At 42.8% G+C, this 25,796-nt stretch overlaps 1 protein-coding gene across 2 annotated transcripts in view; it reads right to left on the bottom strand.

Moving 5' to 3' along the window:
- Nucleotides 1–25,796, bottom strand: part of LOC124151655 (CD9 antigen-like) — a 75,511-nt gene that overhangs the window by 7,476 nt on the left and 42,239 nt on the right. Inside the window, exons 2-8 of one of the 2 annotated variants that reach the window (XM_046524233.2) lie at nucleotides 10,015–10,215; nucleotides 8,560–8,634; nucleotides 7,360–7,455; nucleotides 5,021–5,110; nucleotides 4,556–4,639; nucleotides 3,132–3,184; nucleotides 65–2,678 (exon numbers count right to left, since the gene is read on the bottom strand). In XM_046524233.2, coding sequence (XP_046380189.1) covers nucleotides 2,672–2,678; nucleotides 3,132–3,184; nucleotides 4,556–4,639; nucleotides 5,021–5,110; nucleotides 7,360–7,455; nucleotides 8,560–8,634; nucleotides 10,015–10,215 — 606 coding nt within the window. In that variant the 3' untranslated portion in view covers nucleotides 65–2,671. Of the gene's footprint in view, nucleotides 1–64; nucleotides 2,679–3,131; nucleotides 3,185–4,555; nucleotides 4,640–5,020; nucleotides 5,111–7,359; nucleotides 7,456–8,559; nucleotides 8,635–10,014; nucleotides 10,216–25,796 lie in introns of those variants that run through there. The other variant, XM_046524234.2, reaches the window with a different exon arrangement.

Genomic DNA, 25,796 nt, shown 5'->3' with positions numbered 1-25,796 from the left:
CACACCACCAACTGTCCGTGGAGTGTTAATAGGACGAACGATAAATAAAGAACAAACCACACCATTTGAGAGAGGTTTTAATAGAAAACATGGCATATTGACAAGCTCAAAATATCTTTAAAATTCACAACACCTTGTAGATAGTTCAGACAGCGCATGCGCACAAAGCGCTTTTTCAGAAGACAGGATACTACAAATAACCAACATATACACATTTTGTTTGTGACACAGTTAAATTATTTATTGATTATTGCCAAACGATAACAATTCATTGTCTCCCGATCAACATAATTTCCGTCAAAAATTTATATTTCTTTAAAGAAATGGTATCCGTGGTATGTCCATGTTACGAGAGCTTCGACAAGTCGGTCTCTACATTGTAATCTAGAATAGGGAGAAAATGAAAACCCGAAAAACGTCCTCAAGTAAAAATTCATATAAAACGATCAAATGTTCAAATTATAATACAATTTAAACGACTTATATGATACCATTTCTTCAGATATTTTTCTTTAATACATAATTTGATATTGCACAACAAACATTGCGCCGCTGATAAACAACTAGATGCTGTCGACAACATTGGGTACAGAAATATAGATGTTTGGAGTACCTGCCGAAATGTACAGTATAACTTTCTACATAGGGTACAAAGAGTGATAGAATGATACAAAGATAATACAACAGTTATAAAATGCCTACACAAGTTTCAGGGATGGTGGATTATATGCATTGTTTCCCACACGATGGTAACATTGGCAAAATGAATGATCGAACATTTACAAAGGCATCTTTAATATGTCGCGGCCTTTCTACAATCCCAGCTATCACCTTTGAAAAACATACCTGGTTGTCACTAAAGCTTAAAAAAGCTCGATACATAACAATAGGTAAATAGCAAAAAGGGATTTTTTTCTTTCTTTTGGAAAATGTAATAATCGTGGTCGAGTCAATCGGTTATAAATCAATCGCATTAATTGGGTTTCCGGAAATGAAATGTTGCCCTAAATGCGTTTTAATAGATTGCGGATTGTGAGCAGTTCACACACGATGATCGCATCAGTTAATGCACAAGAATAGAATGAAACTGTTTCTTGTGTCCAGCAGCATGAAAATATTCTAAATATATATTAAGCCTCGACACTGCAAACCACGCGAACTTCAACATATCACGTGAAAGGTGTATATTTCACGTCAATCACTCTCAGTGACAGATGCGTCGTACAAGCACGTGGTCCACGTGATACCATGTATATGTTTAGGTTGAGGATTGAACACACAGAAACTAACACCTATTGTTTAGTATAAACTTTCAGTTGAAATAAAACGCAATTACATTGTTATATTATCAGTTGTGAAACGAAAATAATTGCAGGACTCGCCCTGAATATTTGTTATGCCAGATCAGTTGTTTCTAAAAGAAACTAGCTTTATTTTTCCAAAAAAAATCATAACAATCAGATGTCGACCCCACTAAGCCTTGACAAATCCGAAAAGCACAACACACTCTGTACACAACAATACACAAGAACAAACGAACAACAAGCTGCCTTCCATTACAAAACTGTAATGGGATCTAGTCATTTCTAATACCATGACCCCATTCTTCTGTTATGGCCTCTCTACCTATTACTTATACCCTTGCCTCGCACTTCAGTTCTAGAACTTCACGGCGTTGGTCAACAAATCTTGCATCGCTCTACAGCAGAAGCCATTTCGAGTTATCTCCCTTGAATACGGCCATGTAATAAAAGCGACAAACCAATTTTCATGATCTAATCACATACTAAACAGGATTGAAGGACACTGTCATATTGAAATGGTTCATTGTCCATTTGTTCAACACATCTGGTTGGTCAACCTTCAGCATCCTATAGAGAATATTCTGGCAAGGACACGATCTTCGTTGTGAAGCCGAGTTGCATTTGTCTCGGTGGAGAAACGAGATATTAGAACTGGTTTTTTTCGAATTCATCCTACAACCTCTGACTATGGGAACGCTTACTATTTGAAAACACAAAATAACGTTTAATGCCATTTGTTACGACTGACAAAACAGGATCATGAAAATATTTTGATTTTATTTAATGTTTTTGATAATAAATAAGAAAAAATAATACAAGCTAGATGAATATATTGCCAAATTACGGGATAATAAATATAAGTAAAATTATTACATAACGCATGCTGTGATACATGTCAAAACGTACGATAACCCTTTGACAAACACAAAGGTCAAGGGCGATGTCAAGGTCAAAACTGGTAATTGATGAGAGGAGGTCAAAATGATTTCTTTCTGATCAAAATATCCGAAGCGATCGTCGCTTAAGGATATACAGACATATCTGTTGTTGCTGGTAGAGAAAAACTAAAACGTACCAGTATGTACAGGGACACTTCCTTAATCAAAACTTAACTAAACTACATCGTACATTTCCAGCAGCAATGGACCTTATTTGTACTACACTGAAATGCCTGGAATTTCAAACAACAAAACAAAACCTCCTTTGTAAAACACTTACAAGCACAACTAGTTCTCATAAAGAGCGTTTAGGTCCTAAATCACTTTCCAGAGTGTTTAGGTTCGTTATCTGCAACTAATTCATTCTAGGATTGAACCAAGCACTTAAAATAGAAAAGTAACTCTTTGTTCTTCATAGCTGCAGGATGCTCACGCGCTGAAAAGGAAGAATGGGAAAAGTTTAAAATAGAGTCTTAAAATATTCTCTAACTTTATCGACATACAGAAAACATGTGATTGAAATGTCGGATGGCATGAACACAATCTGTACAATGTGGTCACACAGGGAGATTAATCACATTACTTACATGAAAAAATACATCAATGTTTCATTTTCAAATCGGTTAATACATTTAAGAACAGTTATTCCCAGTACTATTCATCATCATGAAATGTCATGACTGGTCAATGTATAATTGTATGACGTAATTCTGAACAATGGACATCAAGCTGAGAAATTAATCAGATATACCCTCGAAAGACCTTACTTCTCTTGGGAATATGCTCATATTGTTATCGTTTGAAAAGGAAAGAATCAATGTTATCATAATGCCCATCATCATTATAAAAAGTATTAATCATAAGCATAACATTCAACCTGTTGACTTACTTCACGTCTCTGATGGCACAGCACAATACCATGGAGAAGATCATTCCCAAAATCTGAAAATGAAGATGAAGATATTATCAAGTATTCTTTGATAGTAGTGAATGAGATTTATGTCACTTTCAGAATCTCATATGGAAGTGGTTTTGCACATTGTACCCATGCCTTTGGCATGAGTGGGTGAGCTGGGTTTACGCTTGGAACAGTATTGCAGTTATAATATCAGCTTAATGTTGGAGGAAAGCCTGAAGTGACCTCAGACGTTTAGCACTTTGATTAAACCCACGAGCACGGCTATTGTGACAAATATGGAAACATAACCGGGGCGAATCGGGATTCAAACCCACAATCGTAGGTTTCTGGTGTGCCCAAGGGACGCAACTCTGCACTGCAAGTGCCTCATATTACAGATACTAAAAACGCATACCATGTTGATGGTTCAATGGTAGCTAAAGAGTAATGCAACATAGAGAAGTGAGTGAGTGAGTTGGGTTTAACGCTGCTTTTAACAGTATTCCAGTTATATCGCGGCGTGTCAGCTTAATGTGGGAGGAAAGCCCGAAGTGATGCAGGTCTCAGACGTTTACCACTTCGGTGAAATCAACGAGCACGGGTGTGGTTCTGACAAACCTAGAAACATAATTGGGGCGAACCGGAATTCGAACCCACAATCATAGGTTTCTGGCGTGCCCACGGGACGCAACTCTGCACAGCGAATCGCGGCGCCTTAGACGACTGGGCCACCCGTGCCCCCAAAGCAACATAGAGACATCTCCATGGTCTAAATAATACGTTCTTACGTGGAATAGGAAAGCATCATCTGTTTTCACACATTTACAATCCCCAGAATGGGTAGAGGTTGTTTTCCGATATTATAAAGCTATATATTCAATTGCATAACGACCCCGTTGGTGGTTTAGTGGTAGAGCGGAAGGTCGTGGGTTTGATCCCCGGCCGCGTCATACAAAAAACCGTTTCAAGATGGTACTTGTTGTTACCCTGCCTGGCGCTCGGCAAAATAGGGCTAAAACAAGGACTGGTCGGCTCGGAATCAGTATACTATGTCTGTGCCGGTTATTCGTTTTAAACAATGGCATTGTATTTCAGTGGGCTAGCACTATAAAATGGGCATTAGTCCGGACTAGTACAAGTAGCCACACACATACACCTGCATGCACGTCGCTATATAAGTGCAATAATCTGGGACGCGACGATAAACCCCATTTCACCTCACGTCGCTTGCATAAAATACAGAAATAGGCGTCAGGATATCTCTTCACCTGCAGTTATTAAAGACGCCTTGGTTCAAGTTCGAGCCTAAAGGATCAAACGTAACTTCTTAATTCGTCTATGACCGGTCGGCCAGTGAGAAACTGTAGACAACTAAAAAAATACAAAATGGACAACGTTGTTGACTGTGAACCTACCATGATTAGAGCAATTCCGATAGCGACTCCGGCGACTATGATGAGGTGAGATGACAATGTCGCGAAGAGTTTTTCAACGCAGGGCTGAAAGTTAATGATAATATATGTAGTAAAGGTACTAAATTAATGTACAACAAGAACAGTAATCAAAACTCAAGTGATATTTCAGGAAGAGCTTAACGGGACCTATACTATCGGTATGTGGTTGTACATTGGGAAAGACAAATGTATATTCAGTCAGCCGAATCACAGAAAATGCTTTACAAAATAGTTATGCTTCAGACCTTTGGGAAAAGGGAAATTGTCTGAAACAACACAGTTGCAAGATGTATATTTTTAATATTTCGTTTAAAAATATATCATCGTTTTTACTTTTAGCAATATACCAGTGGTACTACTATAGTCCACTAGTCACCATGTGTTATATATTGTCACCAGACGTTGTGACCACCCAAGAGAACTTACCGTCTTGTAATTCTCTGCTTTGCAGGTGGCTGGAATTCCGGATGTGATGGGATAATCATCAGCTCCTCGTTTGGATCCACAGCAGTTGAGCTGATAAAAGTGAGCAATGGAGTGAGCAATGTTTTGTTAGTAGCAATTTTGTTATATGAAATATCGACATGGGACTCTTGATATTAATACATGCAGTCTTACAACGACGTTTAGACCGCCTCTGACCAAGGTCACGGAAACGGCTATGGCCGCTTTTATTTGATGGCGCAAGGGTGCTTGTCTGATTTTAGGCGACGAGATGGTCCTTCCACTGATTGACATTGTGAGGAACAGCTTCCTGAATTTGGAAAGTTTGGATCCCATTCACATTTCACGGTATTACCAAACTAAAATTCGAACGGCACACAAATCAGGTAAAATGTCGGAATGAGATTGTAAATATTGAACTTGTTAGTCCATGTTAGCCTCACTGTCATACGTGAAGGATGGGGCTTGCATTTAATGAGCTCACGGGCGGATATGCTGACATGTTTATCTCCCCTTGTCGGAGCCCAAGTATCGATAAAAGGAAATAAAAGCCACAAGGATTTTGGAAAACAAGATGGCGGCTCCTACGAAAAAAAAATTAATAGCACCTGTTTTTAGTTTTCGTTATGAAATTTTATTGAGATGTGATGAAATGTTTCAATACATGGTGGTAAGTGATTAAGGTTGCTATGAAGATTTCATGATTTGTTGCCAGTAGAAGATGTAGAAGTGTGATGTAAATACTGTAGCATCCATTGGCAGGGTATGTCATACGTGGCGATTCGTAGCCTCCGGTATGGGAATGTACAAAAACTGGGATTAATTGTTGAACGGATGATGGCATGTGGTGACCGGTAGCTGCCATATTTCCAAGCACTGATATTCAGCAAAGCTTTAACTGCTTATAACATAACTTTTGAATGAAGAATACTTACTGTGAATGTCAATGGCATATCCTTCATCAGGTAACTGTCCCCAGAATTCTTACTGTCACCTTTCACATAACTGTCCAAACACGAAAATGTGATCGACGGCACTTTGGCAGGATAAGAAATGAAACGGCCATGTTTCGCGCTTCCGGTCGAGAGGCGGCCTTGGTCGTGATTTTTATTTGGGCAAGCATATTTATGTGGAAAATTAAGAGTCCCTTGTTTAACATGCAAAACTTGTTTGATGATACATGAGTGATTGAAAGTTGTAAACCGCAGTTTTAACACTGTAATCTGCAATTAATAACATCCAATATGAACTTCCTGAAGTCAAAACTGCTTTTTATGCAAAACAGTCCATAACGATTTAATTCCATTGTCAGTCATGATCTGAAACTATTCATGGTCGTGCATACAAAAGTATTCTTGACCTTTTGATATTGGTGAAACACTGCTTTGAACAGTATTCCAGTCATATCACGGCGTGTCAGCTTAATGTGGGAGGAAAACTCGAAGTGATGCAGGCCTCAAACGTTGACCACTTTGGTGAAAACCGCACGGGTATGGTGCTGACAAACCTGGAAACATGATCGGGGTGAACAGGGACTCGAACCCACGATCAGTTTCTGGCTCGTCTAAGGACACAGCGAAATGCGGTACATTAGACTAATGGGACACCCTTGTCCCGAAACAATACAGTCATTCATCAAACAGCTGTTAAAAGTAAGTTGGGCTTAACTTTGAGCTGTTTGTGGGTTGTTTAAGACCAGCTATAACTGTGAGCTGTAGTTAATTGTTAATGCTCATGGTAGGATAAAATATCTAACTACACAAACAAAATGTTAGTGACTAGGCAGTACACACACTCGATGAAGGTTGGGTAACGCGAAAACACACATGAGTTGGTAAATGAGTTTGGTTTAAGGCCGCTTATTTCACGGACTGTCAGTTTAATGTTGAAAGAAAGCCCAAAGTGATGCAGGTTGTAGCCACTTGAAACCCCTTTGTCCCATCATCTTAAAATAAGATCCAATGGTCTTAATCTGAGTGAATCAGGATGAATAGCGGATCCTGGAGCGCAGGTCTGCACAGCTCCTTTGACCGTTCGGCCAACCGTGCAACAAGACGTACAGCCAGTTGTGATGACCAAACCTCTTCAAGATATTAGATTTGTTTGTTTGTCTGTTGTTAAACTGTTATTAGCAATATTCCAGCTATATGGCGGCGGTCTGTAAAATAATCGAGTCTAGATCACACAATCCAGTGCATTTCGGATACCATGACATGCATCAACCAAGTCCAGCGAGCCTGACCACCTGATCCCATTAGTCGCCTCCTAAGACAAGGATGGGTTGCTGTAGACCAACTCTAATCTTGATTTTAACAACCTACATTTTTCTGGATGTTGTCCATCGCTTCCTTGGCTTGCTGTCGTTCACTGTAATCATCCACCGACTTTTGGAGGAAGTCGCCCACTAGATCTTTTATCTGCCAAAACAACAACAAAATAAATAAATATATACATAAAAAACAAGACTAGGCAGCGCTTCCTGGGAGAAGTTCCATTCGCTATCTGGGCTGCGTGTAGAGGGGGCGAGCTGATGATGAGCCTAACCAGTCTGACTGTGCCAGGATCACAAAAACCCTCTTTGCTGCATTTTTTATTGTAATCTGAAAATATAGGAGCCTGGACCAGACAAACCAGTGATGGATAATATCAGGAACGATCGACGCCGTTGGTGTAGGTTGACATGCAATCAACCAAATCATCGAGGCTGACCACCCGGTCCATACAGTCGGCCCTTGCGACCAACCTAGGCTCCTGGGGACCGGTTCTAACCCGGGATTCATACGGTAGGGCCAGCATAGGTTCCTGGGACCAGTTCTAACCCGGGATTCATACGGTAGGGCAAGTATAGGCTCCTGGGGACAAGTTCTAACCCGGGATTCATACGGTAGGGCCAGTATAGGCGCCTTGGGACCAGTTCTAACCCGGGATTCATACGGTAGGGCCAGTATAGGCTCCTGGGGACCAGTTCTAACCCGGGATTCATACGGTAGGGCAAGTATAGGCTCCTGGGGACAAGTTCTAACCCGGGATACATACGGTAGGGACAACATAGGCTCCTGGGGACCAATTCTAACCCGGGATACATACGGTAGGGACAACATAGGCTCCTGGGGACCAGTTCTAACCCGGGATTCATACGGTAGGGACAACATAGGCTCCTGGGGACCAGTTCTAACCCGGGATTCATACGGTAGGGACAACATAGGATCCTGGGGACCAATTCTAACCCGGGATACATACGGTAGGGACAACATAGGCTCCTGGGGACCAGTTCTAACCCGGGATTCATACGGTAGGGCCAACATAGGCTCCTGGGGACCAGTTCTAACCCGGGATACATACGGTAGGGACAACATAGGCTCCTGGGGACCAGTTCTAACCCGGGATTCATTCGGTTGGGCTAGCATAGGATCCTGGGGACCAATTCTAACCCGGGATTCAAACGGTTGGGCCAGCATAGGCTCCTGGGGACCAATTCTAACCCGGAATCCCCACGCAATAAAAACGAACTTCATACTTACACTGTCTTTCTGGACCACGCAGTAGATGCCGGCACCGAGTAGAACGCAGAAGATGATGAACAAACTGATGAAGAACTGAAACAGAAATCAGTATTTTTGACATTGTAATGAGTGAGTGAGTGAATAAGGCTTTCAGGGACGCAACTCTACACAGTAGACAGTAAGTACTGTGTGTATTTTCAATGCAAAATTGTGTTTAGGGGATTTCTGTATCGGTGAGCGAGTGAGTTGGTTTTACGCCGCTTTTAGCAACATTCAGGGACACCAGAAATGGGCTTCACACATTGTACCCATGTCGGGAATCAAACCCGGGTCGTCGGCGTGACGCTTTAACCACTGGGCTACTAAACCGCCACTGTAAAGTAAACAAGTGAGTGTAGAGAGTAAAGTCTTACGCCCCTTGACTAGTTTTCCAGCAATACTTGGGGGGGGGGGGGGGGGGGGGGAGGAGGAGGAGATGAAAGATCGGTTGTTCTTTAACTTCTTTTGAAAAGTATATATCAATCAGTGTCAACATTGTATTGCACAGCATTTATGTTTATTTGTTTGTTTAACGCCGCAATATCCCAGCTGTATAACTTCAGTATGTAAATGGTGGTGTCTGGACCAGACAACCCAGTGACTGACATCATGATCAACCCAATTGGGCAACGATGACATGTGTCAACCAAGTCAGCGAACTTTACCACCCGATCCTGTTACTCGCCTCTCACGACAAGCATAGTCGCCTTTTACGGCAAGCATGGAATGCTGAAGACCTATTCTAACCGGGTTCGGCCCGATTATGTTTCTAGGTTTGTCAGCACCAAACCCGTGCTCGTGGGTTTTACTAAAGAGGTGAACGGCTAAGACATGCATGACTTCGGGCTTTTCTCCTACATAACCTGACACGCCATGATATAACTGGAATACTGTTCAAAGCGGCGTTATTAACCAAACTCACTCATTCACTCACTCACTCAGGGTGGCGGCCTGTAAATAATTGAATATAGACCAAACATCAAGTGCTTGATACTCTGAGCAACGATACACGCCGTCGGAGTACGACAACACACCATCAACCATGTCACCGAGGATGACCACCCGTCCATTTGGTTGCTTCATACGTTTGTTTGATTGTTTGTTCTTTAACGCCGCATATTCCAGCTGTATGACGGCGGTCTGTAAATAATCGAGTCTGGATCAGACAATCCAGTGATTGACATCTTGAGCATCGATCCACACAATTGGGATCGATGACATGCATCAACCAAGTCAGCGAGCCTGACCACCTGATCCCGTTAGTCGCTGCTTACGACAAGTGTAGTCGCCTTTTACGGCAAGCATGGGTTGCTGAAGACCTGTTCTACCCCGGAATCTTCACCGGTCTCGCCTCTTGCGACCAGCAAAGGTACCCCGGGACAACTCTAACCCATCCGCACGGAGCTATTCATTTGAACAGAAAATCCCACTCACCAAACCTAGCAGGCACTGGCTCTCTCTGATGGCTCCACAACATCCAAAGAACCCGATGACGACGACGACGCAGCCGACGGCGATGAAGAGGTAAGCTGCTACATACGTTGGGTTACTGCTGACTGTCTGGTCCATGTACTGGCTAAAGTTAGGATCGACGCGAACCCATATGCCGATAGCCAGAATAGCCATACCAAGCAACTGCAATGATAAAAAAGGATAAAATTAGTGATCAATCGTACAGGATTTTACGATCGCAAAATACTTCATTCTAAAAAATCACCGATGTTGGAACATTGACACCCTGCATTTAGCTTATTTTGTTCCCAAAACAGAAATGGCAATGGTTTATATTCCAGCCATATGACAGCGATCTGAAAAAAAATCGAGTCTGGACCTGACATTCCTGTGGTCGAAATCATGAGTAGCGATCTACGCAATTTGGATACGATGATGCATCAACCAAGTCAGCAAGCCTGACCACCCAATCCCGTTAGTCGCCTCTTACGACAAGCATGGGTTGCTGAAGACTATTTCACACCCGGTTCTTCACGGGGTTTCTGTGAAGAGTTAATAATTAGAGAAATTGATATTATTATGGTGAAGTCACTTCAGAAGCGAAGCTTTGGGAACGAATGGGTTCAGGTTGTTTAACATAAAAAATATTCGCGATATGATATTCTTGATTATCGACGATCAGTATCTTTACCGTCTAGCGAGGTAACGAGTCACTAAAGCGTTCGTAAAATATGTCTTTCCGTGCACATATATTCTAAAATGTTGTCTTGATGAGGGCTAGCGATGAATAGGAGAGATGGTTTGGGTGGGGTGGGGTGGGGTGGGGTGGGGTTAGGGTGCGCGGCTACGAGTGAATGCGAGAATGGGGAAGAGACAGACAGACAGACCGACTGACAGATATACAACAGGCAGCAAGAGCGTGCAATTACAAGATATAGGTAGATATAGATGTGAGGTGAGGTTAGGTGAAATGGGGTTTAACGTCGCGTCCAAGATTATTGCACTTATATAGCGACGTGCATGCACGTGTGTGTGTTTGTGTGGCTGCTTGTACTAGTCCGGACTGATGCCGATTTATAGTGCTAGCTCACTGAGATACCATGAATACCCCACTCAGACACAGTATACTGACTCCGAGCCGACCAGTCCTTGTTTTAGCCCCTTAATGCCGAGCGCCAGACAGGGTAACAACAAGTACCATCTTTTAACGTCTTTTGGTATGACGCGGTCGGGGATCAAAACCCGGACCTTCCGCAGATATAGATGTAGGTTCATACTACCATAAAAAAGGGAGAAAGAAAAGTGAGTGAGTGAGTGAGTGAGTATGGTTTTACACCGCAATTAACAATATTCCAGGAATATCACGACGGGGGACACAGAAATGGGCTTCACACATTGAAGCAAAGTAGTAATAACAGCAGATTATCTATTGTGGACGGAAAACACATCAAAGATACCGGAATCACTGGGTGTCATTTACGTTGTATTATATCCTCCCAGTACAGAAACATGCTTAATGTCCGTAAAATATTAAATCAATGCGCAAGTCGCCCATCCCTGCTATACACATGACGTGTGTTTGCTTCAGTAGTTCTTCTGGGCAAGGACTGGTCAGCTGTCAGAAGCCAAACATTTCCTTCAACCCCCGCACCACCAGTGCCATGCACATTGACAAAGCCTTGCGCCAAAGTGTACTGAAACAGTGAGTGAGTGAGAATGGTTTTACGCCGCTTTTAGCAATATTCCAGCAATATCACGCAGGGGACACCAGAAATGGGCTTCACACATTGTACCCATGTCAGGAATCGAACCCGGGTCTTTGGCGTGACGAGCGAACGCTTTAACCACTAGGCTATCCCAAACCCCGAGAGAGAGTGAAGAGATGAGGGACAGATAGAGAGAAAGTGACAAACGAAGTAGACCGAAACATACATCTTTACATCACGTGACATAATATCTTTACGCATAAAACACATACGTGAGATAACAGCGCGAATTAAGTGTATGAAACAGCCGCGCGGTCAGAGCTTGAAACATAATGGTGTACTTTAAAACATCGCAGAGATCCTTCAGGAAATATAATCTGACACTTAATTTTCTTAATCGCATCACTTATTGCTGGGAATGATAACACTATCTGTCAATGACTGACTCGAGGAGTCCTCACAGAGCTTTATTTCAAGCAACTGATGGAACTTATGTTTCTCGTATCACTGACTGCACTCATTACCCGAGCTGTCGCGCCTGTTCCAACCGTTAGCATTCCATTTACAGCAATTACCACAACAACAAATACGTAAAATGACAGGGCTCGTCCCTCGAGGAGACAAATATTTCCGTGCCGGAACCAATCGGCATGAACGTAATTAGTTTAATTATACACAGGTCTTGTCGTTAGGTTATCGTAAAAGCGAAACATGATACAAAACCTAAATACGTGTATACCCAGGGGACGCGGGTGATACCGTGTTAAAGGCACCGTGATGACACTGTGACTTGCTGCGTCTCTTTCCGATCCGAAATTCTCAAATATTATGATACTTAGTTTGTCAAAACTCGCACATGATCGTGGATTACACCTTAATGGTAGTTAAGGCCTAGTATATAATCAGGCGGTCTTCAAACATTAAACTGACACCACGACATACCAGTTATTGAAAGACAGTTCAGAGCGCGGGAACATCCGGGGTATAATAGGTCTTCAGCAACCCATGTTTGTCGTAAGAGGCAACTAACAGGTTCGGGTGGTCAGGCTCGCTGACTTGGTTGATGCATGTCATCGTATTCAAATTGCGTGATGTCAATCACAAGATTGTCAGGTCCGGACTCGATTATTTACAGACAGCCGTCATATAGCTGGAATATTGCTCAGTGTGGCGTTAACAAACAAACAACAAACACACAAACAAAGCGCGTTAAACCCAAGTCACACACTCACTCACTCACAGCGTTACTTCAACCATCTTTCATGAAACGCACGTGCAGAACGCTTTTATATGACGAGTTCTATCGGGGTGTGTATAAGTAAACCTTGTGACAAAATACAGATATCTCATTGGCTAAAGTCTTTTATCTGTGTCTCACTGTGTCAAAAGAAAACCATGACCCTTAAGACCCAAACAGTTGGAAGCCATAATCCGCAACCGCTGAAACATCGTCACATCATACGCTGTTGCCAAATGAGATCTTAATCGCCTCTTGTCAACTCGTGCTTCTTGTAAACGTGAATGCATCAGAGCCGGTATCATCAGCTACTATTACCACGTAGAGTACACACGGCTAAAAAAGGACATATTTTTTGGAGGACGACAATGTGTGAACGTGATGAGAGCACAAGCCACGACATCAACGAAAACACTCGTCAGCAAATAGTGTGTTTTATCACAAATTTGGATCACTTTTAAGAGGTCTTGTAAACGTCCCAGTGCAGGCCAGTACTATATTCGATACGTATGTCAAGGCAGTTGGGTTCATAGACAAAGGAACATACGTGATTGGATCATGTTTTGGTGGACAATTGCGATTTATTATCTAAGCCGAACAATTGTGTCTGGTAATCCGGGGTTTAAAGTTTTTGCTTTGATACGTCATCTCTTGTTGTCTAGTTGGAGACATTAATATTTATGACCTAGACTGACGATTAATCTCTGAACATATATAATATGGATAGGTGAGGTGAGGTGAAATGGGGTTTAACGTCGCGTCCAAGGTTATTGCACTTATATAGCGACGTGCAGGTACGTGTGTGTGTTTGTGTGGCTGCCTGTACTAGTCCGGACTGATGCCGATTTATAGTGCTAGCTCACTGAGATACCATGCCGCAGTTTAACATGAATACCCCACAGTATACTGACTCCGAGCCGACCAGTCCTTGTTTTAGCCCCTTAATGGCGAGCGCCAGACAGGGTTACAACAAGTACCATCTTTTAACGTATTTTGGTATGACGCGGTCGGGGATCGAACCCCGGACCTTCCATTCTCCGGGCGGACGCTCTACCACTAGACCACGGAGGCGGTCTAATATGGATAGAAACAAGCAGCTGCATTTAAAGTGAAATGAGCCCCAGAGAGATGGGAGATTCAGAACCTGAACCTGTGGAAAATCTAGACTTGCTTAGTGTTGGACTTTGGAAACATTATCAGGATGAACCGGGATTCAAACAATCATCATAGTTTTCTAAGACTAAGGGACGCAACTCCACGCCTAATACGACTCGGCCACCCGTGCCCACTATTGCATGTAGTTATAGAGGTTATATTGTTTTATGCCGATGTCAGCTATACCAGTTATTGAGCCTCTATTTGACCATGATATTGAAGCCATTTTGACCACCCCAATCCATCACAGCCAATTCTTCTGACAGGCAAGGCAATCAGAATCGGAAAAAGGAGTCAAAAGTGGGAACAAACCTCATCGACCGGTATGACGTCACACATGAAGCCAGATCACAACAACTCCGGTATTGGGACACATTATATTTTAGTCAGAGATTCATTACAAACAATGTTTTCTCTACAAATAGGTTGATAAGTGTTTCAAAACATCCAGAATGTACAACTAATTATGTCAAGGAGGACGAAAGATTTTTCTCCGTTTTCGGGAACAGAACCCACCTCGTCCCCAACCGATCGCCGAAGTACAGCGACGTCAACCTCAGCATCTGTCGCCTCCTTAACGGCCGACCTATTTCTTGTGTGTGGACAGAAAAGAAGGCCTCATAGCAAGGTACCAGAGCCTTGACTTAACAAGGGGTCTATTAATAGCAGCCTCCATTTCTCCGGGGTTATTAAGGTGACTGATTGTCATTCAGTAATGCCGATTGCTGGGCAGCGTATACCTCACTTGGACGGATTCGGCAACCTCTGACGTATGAGGGAGGATCATATTGTACGGCTATATTTGGCGAACGTTGTTCAAACAACAGTTGTTGTTATCGCTATTGGCAACGATCTGACATTCACAAGACTGAGATGGTTTGAAAACAGCGTTCTGTTGTTATGCATCTTGATGTGAAATACGATCTGTTTATTGAATATGATTTAGTGGATTTTACTGTAATAATGTTAGACAGTCACAATATTAGATGGCAATCGACAAATGTTGATCTGTTTTCACGTGTGTGTGTGTGTGTGTGTGTGTGTGTGTGTGTGTGTGTGTCTGTCTGTCTGCTTGTACTAGTCCGGACAGATGCCGAATTATAGTGCTAGCTCCCTGAGATACTATGCCGCAGTTTAACATGAATATCCCACTCAGACACAGTATACTGACTCCGAGCCGACCAGTCCTTGTTTTAGCCCCTTAATGCCGAGTAGCAGACAGGGTAAAGAGGAATAGAACGTCTGAAGAATGTTAGTGATATGGGGTTTTCCCGTGGAAGGAATTATACGTCACAGAGATACATTTTGGTATCTGTTGTTCACTGCAATTCCGAACTCTGGATAATCGAGGATGCGCTTGCAATTACATGGATGCTTGTCTCTAACAATAGATCTGGGCGCTGTTCCACAAAGCGATCTTAGCGCTACGACAGTCGCAAGTCTGGGAGTTACGATCAACTTAGCGCTAAGATCGCTTTGTGGAACGGGGCCCTGGTCGTGTGTTTGTTCTCATCACTCTCGGTGTCAAGACCGCCGTCATGATAGACAGGGAGTCGTCAATTACAGCAACGTATATTCCAAAGATAGCCCTGTCTATCGGATGACATTCTGTCGCCCTGTGGCCGGTATTGAATCAAGATTATGGCTATCAATAACGCGTTTGACGTCATAGTGGCTTTTCTACGTCAGCAACGCCTCTTTTGCAACGTGTAACAAAGGTAAGAAAAATAAAGCCCAACGAATATGCCCGGAGTCATATAAAATCACAATTATGTTTTTAAAACATAAAACTCATATTTAAGCATTTTAAATTCAGTAAATACAAATCTAGGCCCCCGCTATTTTATGTTTTTGCTTTTTCCTTAACGCCGCACTCAGCAATATTTTAGCTATATGACGGTGGTCCGTAAATAATGCAATCTGGACCAGACAATCCAGTGATTGAGATCATGAGCATCGATCCACACAATTGGGATACAGTGACATGCATCAACCAAGTCAGCGAGCCTGACCACCCTATCCTGTTTGTCGCCTCTTACGACAAACAAATTCGCCTTTCACGGCAAGCATGGGTTGCTGAAGACCTATTCTACCCTGGATCTCCCCTATGAGGGTTCCGGGAGGCGGGGGGCGGCGGCAATCGAATCTGGGTATACAGTGAGATAAACCAGCGCTACCCGCCCTCCTCTACCCCCGCGGACTATGTAGGAATAAGTATAACATCATCATTATCATTATCCTAAGCATAACTATTATCATGATCACGTACACTCATATTGGATATGTGATTGTTTGTTAACTTGGCTTCACTTATCGATCTTTTATTTCTGCTCATAAGAAAACGTCGGAAGCTCTCACGTCTATGTGAAATCAATTTCGTATCCGAGACGCATCCTGTTCACATATTAGCACGGCGTGTTTCTCATCGTCAAGTTGGTGTGCTGGTATTTTGACAGACTGTCTGATTTGCGGCCGTGACCTTGACCTTCAGCCATAGCGTTCACAGATGTGGCACATGGTTACGGTTCAACTAGAACAGTCACGTGGGGTTTCTATGAATGAGAAACGGAACCATCAGCTGTAAACAAGCGTTAGTGAGTTTAACGCTTCTGTGACCAGGATGTCGGTTATATTACGGCGCGTTAGCTTGGTATGGGAGGTGTGTGTGTGTGTGTTAGAGGTTTTCGACGTTAACCACTTTGTTGAAATCCAAGAGCAATGGTAACACACGCTGGCATCTCTGAGATTCGAACATACAATCACAGGATTATGGCACGTCTAGGGGATGCAACTCTGCACAGCGTTTTGCGGCGTATTAGACGACTTGGCCATACAGAAACTGGAGTTCCGTTCAGTTCACGTTTACGAGAGTGAGTGCGTTTTTAGCCGCTTCCAGCAATATCACGGCGAGGGACAGCAGAAATAGACTTCGCACACTCTACAAGAAACCGGGACTTTAGCGAGACGAGGACGCTTTAAGCGCCGTGACCCCGTTCCACAAACCTATCTTAGTGTAAGGTGATCGTAAGTCCCATACTTTAACACTCACTTTCGGTAGTCGTAGTGCTAAGTTCGCTTTGTGGAACGAGGTCAAGTTATCACCCTCCCTCAGTTTTACAAGACAATACCTACGGCGAGGAGGCGAGGACACGCGTGTGGCCCAGCCTATCTAAGATGTCGCAGCGCAGAGTTGCGTCCTTTAGGAGTGTAATCGAGTCCCGGTTTGCCCTTGTGATGTTTCTTGGATTGTCATCACACACCAAGCGGACATGCCGCGCTATAACGGAAACACTCTTCAAAGCGGCGTTAAACCAAACTAACTCACAGGCGATCCCAGTCTGCTGCTCTAATATCTGGAATAGTTGTGTAATTAATGTAACAGCAAATGTCTTTGCTGCATGTTTAGACTTGGATTTGAGTATCTATATTGAAACGCATCATCTCCTGAACATGGTCCAAGTATCTTTGGAATGAACACGTGAACATTATCCAGAAGAACTTCTCCATAGGCGGCCGTAGAACGGAAACAGACCAGTTTCCAAAATAAATTGCTAAAAATAATTATATTTTTCTGATTTTCTGATTCGTATACCTTTGCTGCAAAATATTTCAAATTATGCATTTCTGTTGCAGGTCCTCTCATCAAGGTAAACGACATTTAAACATTTCGTTACAATAAAATAAGCCAGCTGAAATATGTAATATGTAGACAGCTATTGTCCTGACTTATAGCAGGGAGTCCGGTAAAACAAATTCCCATACTTTCCAGAAAAGAATGCCAATTCCTATGCGTATAATAAAGCAGATATATGAGTTCTGGGTTGTCAGGGTCTGTGATGTAGCGGCTTAAAACAACATTACCTTACAGAACAAAAAGTGTGCATGTTGTACCCTCTATCATGTATACGACTGCACCGGTTCCGTTCGTAGCTTGTGCTATCATTTACGCGGTATTCTTAAGGCAAAGTTTATACATTTTAGAACCAAAAGGCAGCGTCACACGGCAATATTTTGATCTCACAAATACCAACTTATTTTGTATTTTGCTGAATTAGCCCCAATCACATACTGATCAAAGTTGAAGGCTCAGACAGGTCTTCAAATGTGTTCGACCTCTGATCCTTCTGGGTGATGACAGATGAAGGTGGTTTGAGTCAGTAAAGGTTACACACACCGACAGTGCTACTGGATCACCACCACCTTGTGGCCATATGTGATACCATACCACACTTAAGCATCCTTGTGAGAGTTTCCACCCTCCTTTGGTAACCTTCCTTTACTGCACCTATCTGGACAAGACTCTTTTCCTCTGTACAAGGGTTTGGTCCTCCTGTCAATACCACTTACCCCTGTCCACGGAACTGTTTCACCTGTGCAAGGAGTTGTTTCACCTGCATAAGGCACTGTTCCTCCTGTCAAGACTCCTGTACCCACGTACAAGGAGGTGTTTCATTTGTACAAGGAGCCGTTCCACCTTACAAGGACAGGTTTCACCTACATAAGGCACCATCCCACCTACACAAGGCGCCATCCCACCTATACAAGGCACTCTTCAACCTATACAAGGCCTATGACCAAGGTACGGCATCACAAACAGGATCCATTTTGGGAAACGAACCCGGGATGTTTGCCTCACCAAAAAACACACTAACCACAAGGCTACACCACCATCTCTGACGTGACCGTTGACCTTCACACAAACATGTGAATGAAAATACACACGGTTTCTACCCTAGCTCTTTATGTCTTGAATTCCTATTACCGTATTCGACGTAATAAGCGCCTCGCTCTAATAAGCGCTCAAGCGCTAATATCATATATTGGCTAGTGAACAATCCCAATTAGCACCCCTTCCGATTGATCAATATACACAAGACCTATTTATTCGTGTATAATACGCACTCGTGTGTAATATGCACCCTTAATTATGGGCAATTTAATTCTGGGAAAACATATCTGTCGTATGTAAACATTTCAGGCTGTCAGCATAAACCACGGAATTTATCTTTCAACTCTGTTTTTGCGACAAAATAATATTCTAATAAGAGCCCCCTATTTCTAATTTTGAGACGCTTATTACGTCGAATATGGTAAGTCGTAATCCAGTCTGCGAGGCAACATAATGTCTTGTCAAAAGACGGAAAGAAAACCTGAAACTGCAAGGCACATTATAACCAGACGGTGTACAAAAAACGAAATATCGTTGAACATCGTTGCGTCAAGCGACTCTCAATCAGTAGTTTCTAATAAGAAGGTCTCAGATTGGAATTCACCGTCAAACACTGTCGTGGAAAGATCGATACCCACAGGCAGAGCTGGAAAGGCTTCTGATACTATCTGATCATGGCACACGGAGAGACGCGATCTTGTCGACACAATCTCTTTAACGCTATTGTCGGAATAAAGCCTCATCACTGTCCAAATACTCGCGTTCGTAAAGATCTTCGCAATAAAAAGGCTTTACTAAGTCCAGTTCTTATAATTTACCCGGATTTCTGGGGAGGGGGCGTGTTGGGAGTGGGTAATGGGTTGGGGTCATTACGTGTTTTTGTTTGTTCCAACTCGTATACCAGTTTCAGGGGTAGACCTTGGGTGATAGTTTTGTATTCCAAGCCCATGAAGTTTCCATATCTGCTAATTTACATATTTTCCCATACCCCCCTTGCAGTGTGAATTTCACACATGTTTAAAGGGTTAACAGACACCATCTTCGCGAGGCAGGGAAATTAACTGTAACAGTCCCTTGCCTCAAGAAGATGAACAGACACGTGTGCATTTCGAATGCATGTACGTACACCATACATGTGAACCATGCGTTATCAATACTACAGAATGTATTTACATCTTCAAACCATACTTCAAAATCAAAGACAAGACACAAAACGGTGAGTTCTGTACGACTGACAAAATTCCGATTCTTCCAAAACACGAGACCAATACCACAACAAATGAGAACAAGGCAGAACCGACATTACAGAATGCAATTAATCTTCAAACCACACTTCAAGATCACAGAATACCAACACATGAGTGTTGTACCACTGACAATTAAATTTCGACTCTTCCCAAAACACGTAATCAATTCTTCTATTTGCTGGTCTATTTTGGCAGCAGAAAGCACTAGTACTGATCAAAGGACGTATTTCTCAGCCGGGGGACAAAACAAGCTAATTTTCAGCACGAGCTCGCAGACACGCGATAAGTGACCAGCGACTTCATTGATCAGGGACACAGAACCACTCTCGGAGAACTGACCGTAGGCGAAAACTGACCATCGAAACATGGCCATGAGCCGATGGCCAATACTGACCGCAGGATGGTGGGTTAATACGCCAAGAGACGATTGGAGCGTCACTCGGGTTCTTAGAGGTGAGGATGGTAACAGGATTTGTATCGACTGTCGGTGACAGCTACGTTGATAGCAAGGGACAACTAAAGCAAAGGGTGTTTTAGTAATGGACAGGCTTTTCCAGTAGTGTTCTACAAGATAATAGGTGCGCATGTTACACTGCTTTCAAAGAGTGGGATTATGAATTAATTATGATCCATTGTGTTTTGATCTAATCTGGTAGAGTTAAATACTGGTGTGAAGCTTTCATGTCTTCGTGTATTTTTGTAATTCATACAAAATTTGGTGGCATAGTTTTTGTTCGTTTGTTGCTAGATTTCTACCTAATACAAGAGTGAGTGAGTGAGTGAGTTTGGTTTAACGCCGCTTTTAACAGTATTCCAGTTATATCACGGCGTGTCAGCTTAATGTGGGAGGAAAGCCCGAAGTGATGCAGGCCTAAGACGTTTACCACTTCGGTGAAACCCACGAGCAGGGGTATAGTGCTGACAAACCTAGAAACATAATCGGGGTGAACCGGGATTCGAACCCACAACCATAGGTTTCCGCGGCGCCTTAGACGTGACTGGTCAGCTGTCAGAAGACAAACATTTCACGTTTTTTTTTCCTTCAACACCCGCACCAGCAGTGCCATGCACATTGACAAAGCCTTGCGCCAAGGCTGTACTGAAAGAAAAGTCCATGGATGTTTAGTAGTTCTCTCCTGCTCTTAGGCAAGTCTAGATGTGTGAACAGTCTAATGACTCCAGTCTGTGATAGGGACAACTTGTTCTTATTATTTTCTTAATCTAGAAAATATTATTTAGACTAATAATTACTGCCTTAGATTCTTGTGCAAGTCTAACAGTGTCCCAAAGGCTGAATTTGTCCAGCAGTGTTGGTCTTGGTTTGACACAATGCGTCGGTCCGCCTCACACAGGCTTAATGGAAAGGAGTCATATTGCTTATTAGATAGACTTGCCCAAGTTGTGTAAGGCAATAATTATTAGTTTCAATCATAATTTCTACATAACATAAGTAATAAGAACAAGTTGTCCCTACAAGAGACTGGCGGCCTTATACTGTCCGCTAACCTGGAATTATCTTTCAGTACAACCTTGGAGCAAGGTTACTTGTTACACAACAGATTCTATATCTTTCTAATTTGCAAATGGTCTGCGTAAGTTTGGTTTTAATGCTGTTTTGAGCAGGATTCCAGTTATACCACGGCGTGTCAGCTTAATGTGGGAGGAAAGCCCGAAGTGATGCAGGTCTCAGACGTTTAGCACTTTGGTGAAAGCGACGGGCACGGGTATGGTGCTGACAAACCTAGAAACATAATCAGGGCGAACCGGGATTCGAACCCACAATCGTAGGTTTTTGGCGTGTCCAAGGGACGCAACTCTGACATCGAATTGCGGCACCTTTGACAACTGTGCCACCCGCGCCCTCGTTAATGGTCTGAGCTTGACAAGATGAATATGGTGAGAATATTAACCGTATTCACAACTGTATGAAAAGAGAAAGAAAACACTGAGAATACATTTTCCCTCGAACTGTGCGATCAACCGGTCAACAGCAATACATATGTAACTGACCCGTGAAGATCCGGGGTAGAAGAGGTCTTCAAAAACCCATACTTGCCGCAAAAGGCGACTTACGGGATCGGTTGGTTGATGCATGTCATCGTATCCCAATTGCGTGGATCGATGCTCATCATGTCAATCACTGGATTGTCTGGTCCAGGCTCGATTATTTAAAGACCACCGTCATATAGCTGGAATGTTGCTGAATGCGGCGTTAAACAACAATAAAACATATATAACTGCTTGTTTTATAGCAACTATACAGCTTCCACGACGTAAACATGTCCAAACTCCATGACAAAGGGTCCTAACAACATGTCTGAATCTCCACGGCTGCTCGTCCTCTAAAACAACCATCATCTGGTAATGGGCCAAGGGCAGGTTAATCTATGTCAGCCCTTAACAAAAACGATATCGGACGCGTCAAACTCACAGTAGTCATGAAAGACTAGTTTGTGAGAGCACTAGCACCACCATACAGCTGAGGCCTCTCATCGTGAGATTTCTTCATCGATTTCCCAAAGGTTTGTGAGCCAAGGTAGCACCTCTAGACCTTCAGGCAATGGAGATCGATCGGACAATCGTTCAGGAAATGAGAGAACAGCCCGATAATTATCTGAATGAAACCACTACGAATACACTGAGAGGGTTGAGGACTATTCATGCGAATTGTAAAAACTGACAGTGATTGGGCGTGGTTATTGAGTACGCCGACACGTCGTATCCTGAGTGATGACAACAGAGGAAATATTGGAAGTTCCCTACTGAATCTCTTTGTGGACCAAACATCTTTTTTTCTCTGCCCACAACACTGTCACAAACTTGAATGGGTCATCAGTTGGGTTTAACGTTGACTTGGTCATGGTTGTGAGTTAGTGAGTAGGGATTCGAACCCACGATTAAAAGGTTTCTGGCACGTATCAGGGAACCAAGTCTGCACAAGTTGCGACGCCATAGACGACTGGGGCCCCAATGCTTCTTTGAACGACGATGACGATGATGATGATGACGGTTGAGGATGTTTTTAGATTGGTTTTACGCCACATTTTAGCAGTATTCCAGCAAAATCACGACGGGGACACTAGAAGTGGGCTTCATACATTGTGGGGTAGTCAGTTTAGTAGAACTGTAACGGTGTTTTACATAATACTGTGGGGTGAGTTTAACGCCATTTGAACAGTATTCCAGTTATATTGCGGCGTGTCAGCTTAATGTGTGAGGAAAGCCAGAAGTGATGCAGGTCTCAGACGTTTACCACTTCGGTGAAACCATATTAAAAATGTCACAAATTGTACGCATGTATGAAACCAACCTTTGTGTCCTGGAGGTGTAAAACTAGTCAACGAGTGAGTAAAGTTCACGCCGGATGTAGCAAATAACACTTTAAGCACAAAGTTAAACAACAATCGACATTCGAAGCTTGTCCAATAATCTGTACCCGGCACAAACTGTAAGAATTACAATTCAGACTTGAGTTTCATGTAAACGACGTAATCGTGTACTGTTCCAGTTTCATATGTTTGGACTTATCATTTATTATCCGACAATGTTACAAAAACATCCGGCTTGTTTTTTTTTGCGAAAATTTACAACGCCTAACCTGTTCATTTTTTTAATCTATGTGATTCATTTCGTATTGCAATGTTTGCCACGAACAATGTACGTACACTGCGGTCAATGGGTCTGCGGCCTAAAATAAAACAATACACACCACCCATATTCGTTTTGTTTGTTTGTTTATTTTTTGTTTAACGCCGCACTCAGCAATATTGCAGCTACATGTCGGCGGTCTGTAAATAATCGAGTATGGACCAGACAATCAAGTGTTTGACATGATAAGCATCGATCCATGCAATTGGGATACGATGACATGCATCAACCAAGTCAGCGAGCCTGACCACCCGATCCCGTTAGTCGCCTCTTACGATAACCATAGTCGCCTTTTACGGCAAGCATGGGTTGCTGAAGACCTATTCTACCCCGGATGTTCACGGGACCCCATATTCGCAACAGCTCTGCACAACAGGCAAGTTCTCATTCCTGACTCTCTCATGACAATGCTTATTATGAAAATCTACATACAAATCACCACATGTTTATAATCAACTCAATAGCGGCATCAATTACCATATCAGACATTCCCCAAAGCCCGACAACTGAGAACAAAGACTCCTCCAAAGGCTATTACAGCGGATGATTGTTGAACATCATAACGAGTTCCTCAGCGATCTGACATCCACAATAATTATCTCTTTATTTTGGAATCATAAATTCAGGGCCTTCGACGTGGTCATCCGTGCGGAATGCCGAACATGCTTCTGTCATCTCTGAAGCACTGAACGATGTCATGGGACAGTTCTGGAATGTGTCATGTTGGCGGGTACTGTCTCAAGGCTTTGTGTTACGTTGTGTAGGCTGTGATTTATACGCAGTAATGTCCAAGTAAATTAGGTCAGGAGAGAGAAGCCACTTTATCTTTAGGGAGGGGACAAACGGTGTTTTGACTGAGAATTTATTTTCTTCAGTTACTTTTTTCAAACTTGGCATTAACTTGTCCGCGGGGACTTATTCTTCAACATAACACGAACGTTTAGATATTTTTTACCGAATAAATTTCTCAGAAGTGACAGTGATGATAATGGTGATGATGGTTTATAAGTGAGTTGGTATTTACGCCGCTCTTAACAGTCGTTCATGTATATCCCCTTCTGTTAGTTTGGTGGAAGAACAACGCAAAGGATGCAGTTTTTAGAAAATACTGCTTGGGTACAGACAAACCTAAAAACATCATCAATGGATTCGAACACGTGATCAAGTCTTGACAGCGAGTTGCGACGCTAATACGAGTGGGGCACCAATGCAGCTTTGAACGATGATGGTGATGATGATGATGATGATGATGGTGGTGGTGATGATGGTGGTGGTGATGATGATGATGATGTTGATGATGATGATGTGGTGGTGATGATGATGATGATGATGAGGGGGACATCAAAAATGGGCTTTACAGATTCTATCCAGATGATGATGTGATGATGAGGGGGACATCAAAAATGGGCTTTAAACATTCTACCCAGATAATGATAATGACGATGAGATTATCCAAGAGACACCAATTTTGACAATGATGATAATATAGTGATATAATTCAACAGCGTCAGCACTATGTTAATGAGGACCCAGTACTCCAATACCATTGCTTGAAGACTCCGACATGAAGCCATCGTAGAAAGCTGTTAACATTTCCGGAAATGCCGTTTAGCCATATGTGCCAGCATTGAAAGGTTCTGTTCTGATTAAATTGAACACGAATAAGTGCTAGGATTAAGAAGAATCGGTGTTGGCAAAGGTTTGGCGGTTATCGATTAAGAAACGTCTAGGGTCAAGTGAGATAAGAGTACTGGTCATTTGCCTAACGTGACCACTGGCCAGTAAGCCAATAGGGCCAGTCGAAACAAATATTCCACACGGACATCAGCGGTGAAGCTAGGAAAGTAGTATTTGTTGACTGCATGAGCGTGTGTTTGTCTTGTAAATTGACATCGCCTTCGTTATACAGCAAGCTGTCCAACTCTGATGCTAGTGCTAGTGTAACTGTGTATTGGGCCCTCTTCCACAAAAATATCTTAGTACTAAGTCTGTCGTAAGTCTATGCTGAGGTCGTCCTCGAGTTAAGATCACCTTGATAAACGGGGACTGGGCCCCACCTGCACAAAAAGATCTTAGCTCCACGACTATCGCAAGTTCATATT

The sequence above is a fragment of the Haliotis rufescens genome, unplaced genomic scaffold (assembly GCF_023055435.1).
Source record: "Haliotis rufescens isolate VD_foot unplaced genomic scaffold, xgHalRufe1.0.p SCAF_6, whole genome shotgun sequence".
Classification (NCBI taxonomy): Eukaryota; Metazoa; Mollusca; class Gastropoda; order Lepetellida; family Haliotidae; genus Haliotis; species Haliotis rufescens.
The sequence above is the reverse complement of the archived record's forward strand: the minus strand, read 5'-3'. Positions and strand labels throughout refer to the sequence as shown.